At 47.8% G+C, this 13,328-nt stretch overlaps 1 protein-coding gene across 1 annotated transcript; it reads left to right on the forward strand.

Annotated features, from left to right (window-relative positions):
• The first annotated feature begins 465 nt into the window (after positions 1–465).
• CUNH5orf49 (chromosome unknown C5orf49 homolog) lies at positions 466–10,464 on the forward strand. Its single transcript, XM_036280538.1, has 3 exons — positions 466–695; positions 8,219–8,335; positions 10,019–10,464. The coding sequence occupies exons 1-3, from the start codon at positions 546–548 to the stop codon at positions 10,196–10,198; spliced, it is 447 nt and encodes a 148-aa protein (XP_036136431.1). The 5' UTR covers positions 466–545; the 3' UTR covers positions 10,199–10,464.
• Positions 10,465–13,328: the final 2,864 nt, after the last annotated feature.

Below are 13,328 nucleotides of genomic sequence, written 5' to 3' on the forward strand. Positions count from 1 at the left end.
GGTTACCAGAAAGTTTTCCATTACCAATATGGCTCTCCCTATGTTCCCGTTGGGGGGCGCTGCTCTAGACTTAAAGCTACTCTGTAAGTCACTTGTCTTTCTCACGTTCTGCTTGGACCTGCTGCTGGTTTCAAGGCTGCATCTCCAGCGCTGGCGCGTACTGGGTGCGCGGTCCTGAGCTGTCCGACGAACCGCCTCGGAGTGAACGAACTCAGCCTGCGCGGGATCAGGTGAGCAGGTTGGAAAGTGCTGAGCCCCTAGGCGTCTCTTACCCGACGTAGCCGCTTTAGCAGCTGGGGCTCCGCACCCAAATGCACAGCCAAGCAAGGACCCAGGCTGAGGCGGAGGGGCGGGAAGGGAGAGGAAAGGATCTGCTCGGCCCCGCCCCTCCCGGCCCCGCCCCGCGGACCAACCGCGAGGCGCAGCGTGGTTGCCAGGCGACCGCCAAACCAGAGCACCCGGCAGCCTGAGAGCGGCGGCCTGGGACTGGGCTCCCAGCGGGCGAGACCGAGAGCGGCGGCCTCGGGGCGCTGGACGCGGGCGGCATGGAGGACGACGAGGAGGAGGAGATCACCGCCGCCACGCTGCGGGGCAGGCCCCGGCCGCCGCCCATTTCGGCGCAGTCGGCCTTCAGCTACGTCCCGCCGCGGCGCCAGGACCCGAAGGAGCACAGCTATTACTACCGCGAGAGCAAGGTGCGCGGCGGGGCGGGGACCCGGGAGGGGCCGGGACAGGGCGGTCAGGGCCGGACCCGAGGGAATGGGGACCTGGCCGCGGTGCCCGGAGGCCTGGGGGCGGTGCTGCAGTTCAGGCTTGGGACTCTGCGGGTCGGTCTGCACAGAGGCGGGACCGGTGCTGGGTGGACCGAGAGTTCAGCCACCAAGGCCACCAGAGTTAGGTAGACTCCACCCCTTCCCAGAGAGGACGGGCAGCGGTGGAGCCCGGTGTGGGTTATGCTCACCTGGGACCAGGGGTTGGGGAACAAGGCGTGAGGAATAGGGGTGGGGGTTCAGGCGGGGTTTTGGAGCCATTTGAGGTGAGTTAGAACCGATTCCTCTTCAGGGAAGGGAGGGAGGGCCGCTGGGCTTCTAAAACTACTGCCTCCAGGTGACTCTCCCCCCAGGATCCGGAGGAGGGTCCCCCGTCGCTGGGGCTGCCCAGAGGGCAGGGGCATGGCCCTCTCAGGGGTCTGTCTGCCTTAGGCCCAGGTTGCCAGGGTACAGCCACTGCCTGAAGTCCTCCCGCAGTGACTGCCCCGCAGGGCCGAGGCTCGGAAGCCCTTCTAGAAGCCCGCCTGCAAACTGAAGACAATGAGGCAGGGCTGAACAGCTGCCTGCCTGCAGGGAGAGCAGGGCTGGGAGCGCTCAGTAGTTTCTGGCCTGGCCCCACCAGGCACGTGCACGTGAAGGGAAGGGCCTGTGGGTCTTCTATGGCCACCAAGTAGCCGAAGGGGAAAGAGAGGCCAAAGAAAATGAAAAAAATCAGAACTTGTTCCAGTTTCAGCTGTTTTCCTAAATGTCTCTGATGTCTTGCAGCGCAGGGTGCAGGAGCATTATTATTAAAAAGGCACATTAGTTGGGGACACTAAGCCAGCAGTGATAATGAGTGGCCTGGAGAGGGTTAACCAGTGCCTGGGAGGAAGGAGGGCTTTCCCTCAGGATGTACAAGGTGTTCCCACAAAATGTTCTTCCTCTTCTCCTTCCCACCCACAATCCATGGAGCACAAATGAATCGTCATTCGGATCAGACCAGCACACACTTGAGTACTTGCCACACCTGAAATGTAAGAGAACTCTTGTTGTTAGGAACTTACCCTTACAAACAGAATTTACATTGTAAAGGAGCTTAGCCCTATAAACAAATGATAGTTTCTAGTTTAGACAATTGTTATGAGTTGAATTGTATTCCCCTAAAATTCTTGTTAGTCCTAATTCCCAGCACCTCAGAATATGACCTTATTTGGAGACAGGCAATCAAAATAAAGTAAGATCATTAGAATGGGCCTAATTCTGTATGACTTGTATCCTTATGAAAAGAAACCTGGACACACAGACAGATGCACAGAGGGAAGATGACGTGAATAGATGGAGAGAAGACAGCCTTCTACAAAAGTATCCCAGCCTCAGAAGGAACCAACCCTGCCAACACATTCATTTCAGCATTCTAGCCACCAGAACTGTGACACAATACATTTCTGTTGTTAAGCCACCCCTATCTGGGTACTTCTTTTGGCAGCCTGAGCAAACTAACACATAAACTTCAGCTGGGAGGATCTCTTGTATCTGGTAGCACCTCTCTGCTTGGCTTTGAGCAATATGAAGGACAAATGACGACAAGAAAGAGGACATGTCTGTGTATCTGTCTTTGCAATGCCGTTTAATGACTCTCCTAGGCTTGACTATCTATCCACCAGGTACTGAGACAGGAGGGCAGTTTAGAGCAATAATTCCCAACCTCATTGCCACTGTGGACCTCATAATTTTTCTCCAATGAGATATATGTCTTGAAAGAATTTTTACTTGTAAATAATTTATTAAATGAATTTTACATTCTAAGTATGCAAAACCTGTATCATTGCCAATTAATTTATGACTCAAGAATAGCATTAATGCAGTATGAGAGAACCAATCAAAAAGCAAAATCTTGATGTTTTAAGTTGGTCCATATTGTTTTATTGGAAGAATATAAATTTTGGCTTCTTGACATATGAAAAAATTTATAATACACCATTTTATGTGTATCTTTGAGGGGTTTTATTATATACCACCTTCATGCCCAGCCGATGTGGCTCACTGGTTGAGTGTCGACCCATGCACCAAGAGGTCGCCAGTTTGATTCCTGGTCAGGGCACATGCCCAGGTCGTGGGCCAGATCCCCAGTGGGGGACATCCAGGAGGTGGCCAATCGATGTTCTTGCTCATCGACTGGCCATCTCCTGCATGTCCCCCACTGGAACAGTTTAAAGACTAAGCAGCTGGGCACCAGGACACCTGTTTATCAGAGATAAAAGCCATGTTGCAGGATACTACTAGAGACTCTGGGCAAATGGGTTTGAGGACACGAGGCTCAGAATCAGGTGGATTTACCTACCCAGCCACCACAGCTGTGAGCCCCAGAAAAGGCCAAGCAGAACCCCCACCTTCTGTGGGCCAGGCACTACCAGGGGGAAAGGGGCAGAGTTGAGTCTGGCAGGCCCAGTTTTTTCTTTCTTAACTTCACCAATCTGATATGTGGCTCCACCTTTCTGGGGCAGAATCAACTAATGGGCAGAAAGACACCCGAGGTTTTAGGTGACTGGGGCTCTGTACTTGTAAGGAGATTAGGAGTGGTTAAGAATGTGCCCCTCTAATGTAGGGGTAGCACATGAAGACCTCTGGGCCAAATATGGCCTGCTGCCCATTTTAATAAAGTTTTATTAGAACAGAGCAACAGGTCCATTGGTTTAGTAAGGTCTATGGCTACCACACAGAGTTGAGTGGTATCCACAGAGCCCATGTGACCTGAAAGCCTAAAACAGTGACTATCTGTCCCTTTTCAGAAAATGTTTGCCAGCCCTACTCTGATTTAGTACTGCCTCTGGGAGATCGGGGTAGGCCTTAGAGCAAAGTAATGCAAAGTAGATTTTAAGGGAAAAAAATTCAATGTGATAACTGGGGCATAGACAAATTCAAGTCCTGAGACCTTTAGTGTCACATGAAGAAAATGGTACAGCAGCAATATTAACACCTAAATCAAATAATCCTGGGGATTATCTGGATCGGCATTTAATTAGCCGCAGGACTCTGGAAGCTAATTCTCTGGTCTTGAGATCAATTGGACTAAAGAGAGTGGACTGTATCACAGGTTGTGGGGTACTTAGCTGCCCCTATAGTCATTGTAAATAATTCCAGGCCCCACTCAAAGCTGAGAAAAAACACTGCAGAGTGAGCTCTTAAATCAGTTAGCATGTGACATGCTTAATGATAAGTTGGTGGCTTGACCAAGGAGTCCTGGATTGAAATGTTGGCTTCATGTTACTAGCTGTGTGGATTGCCCACATCACAAACGCTCTGTCTCACTTTGCCCATCTATGAAATAGGGATCAAACAGTACCAGATGCCTGGAGTTCTTATGAGAACAAATTTAATTAATGGTATACAGTAGCCTATAGTAAGCCCAGGGTACGTAGAGCTTTTCAAATTGCTGTTTGTTTTTGCTAATGATTATTAGAGTTTTCTTTCACTGAGGGTTGGTTCCCCAACCCTTGTCCACTGTCTGAGGCAGGTAATCTGAATGTCGATCTGGTGGCTCTAATAACCTCAGGCATAGAGAGCCAAAAGGTAAGGCTCTGTGAATGCAGCACGCGTACATAAAGCCCTAGTAATGCCCTGGTTCTTAAGACAAATTTGTCATCTCAAGCTGCCAACTACAATGCCATCAACCTTGTCCTGCTCTCTAGGGGGCTCTAGCTGCAAGGGCCTGTCCTATAAAATGTTGTTCCAGGGGCAGCAAAGCAAATTTATTTCAATGTTGTTTTTAAATTACTTTTATTTCTGCCTTGTGCAACATTTCTGCTCCTGAAATGGAAAAGCTAAGTCAAAGGAGAATGAAGGGTTTGATTAAATTTTTCAGTCTAAAGACTACACTAAAAAAAAAATTCTGGGTGGTTTCAGAATATGCTTTTTCCTCATGCTACGGTGAATTGTGGGTAGCTCTGTTTTGAGTGAAGCTTTACTTAGGAAGCCCCCAATTTAGCTTTGGTAAGATTAGCCAACTTTCTTTCAAGGTGTGTGGTGGATACAGAGGCCAAGGGCTGACAGTTTCCCCTCCTGTGACTGAATATCCCTTCTCAAATGCAGCCAAGCACTTAGCAAACATAACAATGTGTGCTGACTGTCCAGAGGTGCAGAAGGGAATCTGGGGGGCCTGTGCCAGTGTCCAGTATACAGGAGGTGTGCAATAAGAGCTCCCCTGAGCCTCCCTCCCCATGTGGAGCCTCTCCCCTTAGGCACCAAGCACATCTGCCACACACCCTTGGCCACCTCCTAGGACAGGGGAGGTCCAGTTCTTCTGCTGATTTGCCTGTTAAAATCTAGGCAAGTTTATGTTTGGTATCCTGCAGACTCTTGTACCCACATGAGTCTTCCAATCAAAATACGTGCTAGCAAATGAAATCATAACTGTCCCCCCATACACTTCCTTTCCCCCTCCAGGCCTTTCCCCCTTTTACACCTATTAGTATCTATTCTAGTAAATATTTTACTTATCTTGTTATTTTTCCCCATTAAAATATGAACTCACAAGGGCAGGGATTATTTTTATCCTCAGCACACCAAACAGTACCTGTCTCATAGTTGGTGCTTTATGAATACCAGACTGGCTACATGAATAAATGAGGAATGAATAAATGAAATGCAAAATTTTTAAAGCAAAGAGACAAGTCACTGATTTATAAAATTACCCCCTTAGACGACACAGAGGTTTCTTTCTGAATAATCTACTGTTTGGTTACCCTTGGCCTTGCTCCCCTCCTCAGGACTCAAAATTGGGAGTTGCCTATGGTGCTTCTCTTGTGTCTGGGTTAGCTGTATTTTCACAGTTCAGTGACCAGTTTAAGACCTGAGGAATGGTCCTGAAAGTCTTCCTCCTGGGGAGGTAGATCCTAGGAAGGGGAAGGGAGGAGTGAGGGAATAGGCCATTCAGGTCTCTCTAGTGGAAGTCCTTCCTCATGCCAGGAAACACCAGGAGTAGAAAATAAGTGTTCCTACCAGTCATAACCACCGTGTGAGCACATGGTGCATGTCTTTCCACTGTGTGAATATGAATGTGGTGACATGTGTCTAACTTGGTTTTATGAGAACATGTTCACACATGGAAGATCACAAAACTATGTATACAGTTTGCTCATCTCATTTAATATTGTAATAAATTTTCTCCTTTTTCAAAATCATCCCCTTTTAAGGAGTACAGTAGGCAAATGACACAAGAAAAGAAACAGCATTTTCCCCAATAAAGCTGAGCAAGAGGAACATGTAAGATTAGATACGAGTGTCAGCCCAGTCCCTTGGATGGCCCTTTCTTCCTGTGATGTGAATTGCTGGAAGGTAGGGGAGCTTTTATCCATGGAAGAGGAAATAAAACTGGCTCCACCATCAAAGAGTCCCCTCTTGGCGACAAGTTGGGCAGACAGACCAAGGAGAACTCTGACTCAGAGCATGCCTCCAATGTGAAGCAGACACAGTGTCTGAGGGGACTTTGCTGACTTCAACTCAAAGGTAAAGGCAACAAGTCCCAGCACTCTGCTCTGGGCAGGCACTGCCTGCAACAGGTGGATTTAAAGCAGTAAGAATACCTTCCCAAGAGTGCTGATGACGCGGTGGTTATGCAATTGATAAAATATTCAGATGATTGGAGACGTTATCAAAATTTCCAAAACTTATGATCTTAATGCAGCAGAGAGGAAAGAGAATCTTTGCTGCAGACAAACCAAAGAGAATAGTTGAACATTGCCTTTTTTTTTAAAGCTAATATTATGTCCTTGACAAGCTACAGACCTTCTCAGATATAAAATTTTTAAAAAATACATTTTGATTGATTTTCTTAGAGAGAAAGGGAGAGAGAGAAACGTCAGTGTTAGAGAGAAACATCAATCGGCTGCCTCCACACCCTCCAATGGGGATTGAGCCTGAAACTTGGACCTGTACCCTGACCTGGAATCGAACCCTGACCTCTTAGTCCATGGGAAGACACTCAGTCCACTGAGCCACACCAGCTGGGCATCAGATACAAAATTTTGACAGTATCCTCATCAAGCTTCATGTACTGGTAGACTCCCAAGGACAGAAGCAGATCAGGAGAGAAAAAATAAATGTCCTCTGTTTTTGTTTGCTTGTTTTTTAAAGTAATGTCATGTGTGAAATAGAGGAAATCTCGAGCGATTTTAATAGAAAAAACATGAGTAAACCAAGAAGCTCTGTTTTCTGATAGCATCTAAATGCAGATTGGGTTTTATTAATATTATTTTGCTTCAAATCACAAAGGAATGAAAGATTAAAAAGAAAGAGGAATAAAACCCAGCAAAGACAGATTTTCAGTTTGATTAGGTGTTGAAAATGGACAGTCACATTGCTAAGAGGCTGCCTGCTTAGCGATGATTTTTTTCTGTATTTTTCAATAATAGAAAATTTTTGTTTTTACTCTGAAAAGTTCTGAATATGCAAAATCCCCACAAAGGAGAAAGAGAAATTCTGATCACACCATTAGCCGTGAGATTCCAAATAAAGACTTTTCACAGATTTAGTAGGCTACTAATCCTGGCGCTGTGAGCCAGGCATTGCTTTTAGATAATACTTTTAGAGTGTTTTAGGAGACCTGATGAGAATGAAAAGGAAGAGGCATTATTCTGTAAACCTGCATATCACAGTGTGTTTCTCCAGCTTGGGGAACAAAATGAAGTAATGTTTCCTTTCTCAGTCGGCTAACAGTGATTGCCTTCTCCTTGAGTCCATTCTCCCCTCCTCGGAGTCACCCTCAAGGACAAATTCCAGAACCTCAGTTCAGGAAGGTCAGGCATGGGTGGCATAGCCAGGCAGTCCTTGGAGGCTTTGTTTCCCCTGCTGACAGTGCTGCCCCTTCTCTGGTGGGGTTGTCTCTCCTACCTGCGTGCGCATGGCAGGAACTGAGGCTGCCGGGTCACCTCCACTTTGTCCCAGGATTCTCAGGATGCAGAAGAGGATGCCTCAGGCCCCAGGTGCAGCTCCCACCAACGAGTTCAGTCTCAGGGACCAGGCTTCTCTCTTGCACACCGCAGATGTTCTCCCTAAATGCACCCATTTCCCAAGATAAAACGTATTAAGTGGCTTATTATTATTTTAAGGTTTGAACTCTAGTGAAAGAGTCAGAGTGAGTGAGAGGAGCATGTCTGGGAAGGAGGGAGATGGAGTCAGAGTGAGTGAGGAGACCATTTCTGGGAAGGAAGGATCTATAAAATGTGGGGGACAAGTGCCCATGGAAGCATCCGTGCCCCACAGCCTCTCAGCAACCTGCTATGGCTGGCTGGGCATGGCCTCCCTGGTCTGGACACTGCTCCTGCTCATGGGTGACCTTCCCTAGGATCCCTCAGTGTAGTGGGGACACCCTGTTTCTCCATCAGAGGGAATGTTTTCTTCCGAACTCCATAATGCCTCAGAGGCCGAACCCACGAATAAACCTTCAGCTTTTTTTCTCTTTTTATTCTCAGGCAGGAGTCATTTCCCTCTATGACTGCATTTTTAAGAAGAACCTAGGATATAATCAGAAATTGCATCGAGATGACAGAGAACATGCAAAAAGCCTGGGACTCCATGTTAACGAGGAGGTAATACTGAGACGGGATATTACTAGGCATTGATAGATTACTGTGCATGCGCATTTCTTTAACATTGTGTCCAGTTTGTGTCTGTGGCTCTCCTTTGTGCTGTTCTCCTCCATTTTCCTGTGACAAGAAGCTAAGAGTATGCAACCGCCATAGTTCACTCTGTTCTGTCACGTTGCTGTGTATTAATTTTGATGGCTGTTGTTTCGTTCTGTGGAATTTAATAATTTAATGGAAGCAAAACCAAGCAGTTCTTTCTGCAGATAAAAATAGGGTTTTGCTTAACCGCTGAGTCCAGGCTGTCATAGTTCTGGGGTCACTGGGCTTCCAGAGATGAAACCACACAGGCAAGGATATATCTGTCTCCCAAGTTCATTACCAGGCCACTGCAGGTAGCACAGTGCCTCCTCTGCATCTTCACAATTTTCAGAAAGGGAGGCTCTGCTTGTTGCCAGCTGCACAGGTGGGTGACCGACAGAGGAAACAAACCCCCAGGGTGAGGAGGTCAGGAGCACAGCAGTACAGGGGGAAGAGGGTCAGGCCCATCTCTGCTGGGCTGGACCCCCTGCTGCCTTTCCACACTCGGACACTGTGCCTAAACATTCAGATCTGAGGACAGTATGGTCATTAAAAGCTGGGTGCTGGTTAATACCATAATCTTTTATACGCTTTACAGAAATCAGAACACAAAAGCTTTCACTAGGATTTCTATCCACACCATTGGATTTTTGCCTGTGACTGTTACTGTTTAAGCATGCCACCCATGTCACTTTCAATGGAACTCATTATTTTAATGGGAAATTAAGTGACGGAGGGACTGTGAGGTATTACCACATAGGTCACGAACATTAACATGGTTCCTGTCGTTTTTGTGGATGTTACTTCATTCCGAGTTGGTAGAAGTCAGAGCTTTTCTCCCATGAGAACATGCCCCGGTCATAGATGTTGAGCACCTCCATGTTCTGCTCAGCACACAGAGACTAAGGCAGAAGTGTCTGGCTCCTAGACCTGCCATTCCCATGAGGAGACACAATAAAAGCCAAGCAAGTAATGAACTGAGTCCAGGTAGTAATAAGTGGCATGTGGGGAAATAAAACCTTTTAAGAGGATGAGGAAGATGAAAGTATTACAGGTGGCGCTCGGAAGATGAGAGGGGTCCCAGGGAGATGAGGGGGGCTGTGGAGATGAGGGGTCCCAGGGAGATGAGGGGGGCTGTGGAGATGAGGGGTCCCAGGGAGATGAGGGGGCTGTGGAGATGAGGGGTCCCAGGGAGATGAGGGGTCCCAGGGAGATGAGGGGAGGGGTGCCAGGGAGATGAGGAAGGGGCTGGGGAAGATGTGCACCTGGGAAAAGAGAAAAGAAAGGCGGCAGGGAGAAGGGTGGAGAGGGAGGAAGATCATGAACCTGAGGTCACAGGGTACCTGGCCCCCAGTTCAAACCTTTGCCCTTTCCTCTGAAGGACCTGAGGACCCCAGAGGGCTGTGAGCAGAGGGGCAGGGGCTGACATAGTTAAGAGGTTCCCCTGGAGTCAGTGTGGAGTAGCCCCCAAGAAGCCCAGGGGGAGATAGGATGCAAATGTGTAGGTGACTCAGGCAGAAGCTGCTTCCAGATCCCAGGCTGAGGGATGGGTGAGCTCTGCTGATGAAGTGGGCATGTGCTGACCTGAATGTCCTGATGCCCGGACAGGAGCAGGAGAGGCCCATTGGAGTGCTGATGTCGTCTGTCTACGGGAAGCGCATCCACCAGCCAGTGGAGCCTCTGAACCGGGACCACGGCCGTGCCAACCATTTGAAGGCCGACTTCTACAGGAAGAATGACATCCCCAGCCTCAAGGATCCGGGCTTTGGGCACATTTCTCCAGCCTGATGCCCTCCCTGTGCCCCGAAGGGTGCACTGGCAAGTGAGGTTCACGGATGGGTGGCACATGGGCCTTATTTCCCTTTCATAGACTCTAGGAGCCGGCCCGATGCCCCTCTTGGGCCTCGACAGTGGGAAGGATGGTAGCCCCGTTCCCTCAGGTTGCCTTGGTGAAGAACCTGGCCAAACACCTGTAATGCTTAAGGTGAACATCTAGTGTGGCGGTTTTCATGTCGTTATTTCAGATGAAATGATGCTAGAGGCTGATCCACTGGGAGCACCTGAATAAAATGAAAACTTTATTCTCTCTTGATTGTGGTTGGGTTGACTTTAGTTCACGGTGTTCTGGGGGAGGCGCTCGTGGGAGCTGTGTGCAGTTCCTTTTCTTAGCAGTTAAAGGAGCCACTACTGCCTAACACTACGTTTCCCTTTCTCCAAGAGGAGGTGCAGTGAAGTTGCCTTTTGGCATAACTGAACTCTGTATACACACTTTCCCCCAGAGGTCTGAACCACCATGAACAGAATTTTGCACAATGGAGGACCAATGCCCTAGTAGGAATGGGTGGCCTCGGTGGAGAAGCAGTCAAAGGTCACAGGAAGAGGCGGGACTTCAGTGTTCAGCAGACGGGTACCATTCTGACTTCTCGTGTTCTAGCTGCATGGTGCAGGGGAAATGATTTCACCTGTTTGAGGCCTCATCTGCCCAGCGTCCCAGGGGGAGTCCAGCTTGAAGAGCTGGTGTGGGGTCCGTGAGCCACTGCAGTGTGGCCAGAAGGCAAGCACCACAGGGGCTGTGATTGTTCCTTTGAACAGCTTTCTTTTTAGAAGCAGCTGCTTTTTACCGAAAGTGGAAATGTTTGTTTTGCAGATAATTTGGAACTTATTCAAGTATTAAGATATTGGCTGTATGTTTAATGAATGGATCCCTTGGAGGAAATCAACCCTTATTTATTGTGATTAAATTTCCCACGGCTTAGAAGTTAATGAGCAGGTGATCCAATGAATTTCAATGTTGGTTCCTTTATTGCTGGTTTTATTATTTTGATTCTCTAAGGACACATGACACTAAGTTCTGGCAATTTCAAGGCCAAGCAACTCCTAAATATTTCTTTATTCTCTTGAGAATTTTTTTTCTTCACAGTAGGTGCCTTTTATTTTTCCCAAACAAATAACAATGGTTTATTTGGAATGCCTTTGGGTGCATTAAACTATATTTATAATAACATAATAGAAAATATATAAAGTTCGGGTTATGGAAATTTAAAAAAATTACTCGTCTTCTGTTTTGATTACCTAGAAAGACAAGGCATCTCAGAAACGCTTTCATCTGAAAGTAACTGCCATAAATTAATGGCAAGCTAAATGATTTTCAGTTAATTTAAGTCAGATCCTACTCCCGGAACTTTCTGCTACTTTTACAAAGCAGGGCTTGAATCGGGTGAGGTTTCGAAAGATCTCACTTTTGTTAGATAAAAATGTCTGTTCCTGGCATCTCGACTTTTACAACTTAAAGCCAATCCGCAAATGCCCATTAGTCGTCCTACCAAAGAGAAACATGTAGTAAAAGAATCCATTTCATTGATCACACTTCCACCCTCAGTCAATGTTTTTTGAAAGCAGAGTGGCTGCTGTCTTTAGTAAAAAGAATACCAGGGATGATTTGCAACAAAGCAGACCTTTCTAAATAGATGGATTAAAAGCACTACAGTTTTAAGGGCACAGAGTGGAGGTGTTTTTAGGAGAGGGCTTCCTACTGTGAGAGGTTGAGGGCTTTGAGGAGAGTCTTACCTTGTGCTGAAGGTGCAAGGCCAGTGGGCTGATGGGCATGCACTGCAGGTTCTCGTTTGCATGGTTTGCTCACAGCAAGGTTTGTAGTTGCCAGATGAAGGTGCTTTGACCAGGAGCCACACTTTCAGATTTCAGGGAACTGGCAGTTTTCCATCCTAGTCCAGTCTTAGTCGCTGGCTCACCTGGGAAGCCTGGAAAACACCCCTGGACCTGTTTGTAAAATGCACGGGGTCTCAGGCTGCATTGGGAATCAGAATCACCTGGAGAACCTGGTGTCCGAAACAGGCAGTGGATTTAAGAACTGGCAGGTCTGGGTCAGAACCTGAGAATCTGCATTTCCAACAAGTTTCCAGGTGATGCTGATGTTGCTGGTTGGGGACCATGCTTTGAGAGACCCATGTTTATACAGGCCTTTGCAAGGTGAACTCTGATAATGACTGATTGCTTTAAAGTCTATTGTTTGTTAAGATTGGTGATACAGCCCTGGACGGTTTGGCTCAGTGGTTAGAGTATCGACCTGTGGGCCAGACAGACCCAGGTTCGGATCCCGCTAAGGTCACGTACCTTGGTTGCAGTTTGTCCCCGGCCCTTGTTGGGTTGTGTGGGTGGCAGCCACTCGATGTGCCCCTTTCACGTCGATGTTTCTCTCTCTCTCTCTCTCTCTCTCTCTCTCCCCCTCTCTCTCCCCCCCTCCCACTCTATCTGAACAACAACAACAAAAAAGATTGGTGACACAGCTTTGGGTAAAAGCAAGTCAGCGCACGGGGTGAGCACATTTAAGAGTGCTTGGTGAGTCTCCCAGCTGTGGGTGCCTACGAAGGGCAGGTAACAAAGTGCCTGGGGATGGGCGCTTATGCTCTGAGGAAGAATCACAAGGTGCTGGGCATTGTCACAAGTGTGTCACTTGCCAGATGGAAGTCACTGAAACCCTAGGGCACCCTAGTCCAGAGTTTGTTTAGAGTGACAAGACATGCCCTCATGCTCTGTTTCTTCTTTCAGTCACTTTTTTAGAGAATTAGGTGTTTCAAAGCCAAGGCTGAGTTGCAATTACGGGATCCAGAACTTCCTGATCAAGGCAGACAATTGAATAAGCCGTGCTGCCGTCCCACTTCCTTCGATGATGAAGAACAGTTGTTCGTGTCCGTGAGCACATTTAACTGCGAGTGTGCTGGCATGAGTGAGCCACACCTGCCAGGAGGGCTCAGTCATTAGCTCATTCAACCACCCCGATCCTGTGAACTCCCCACAAGGAAAATACTCCTCAGAGAAACTGAAAGATGTGCTCAGAGCCGCACAGTAACATCGGAGTCAGCAGTCAAACCGAGGGCTCCATCTTCAAGCCCCTGCTCCC

Source organism: Molossus molossus, unplaced genomic scaffold (genome assembly GCF_014108415.1).
Source record: "Molossus molossus isolate mMolMol1 unplaced genomic scaffold, mMolMol1.p scaffold_m16_p_3, whole genome shotgun sequence".
Lineage (NCBI taxonomy): Eukaryota > Metazoa > Chordata > Mammalia > Chiroptera > Molossidae > Molossus > Molossus molossus.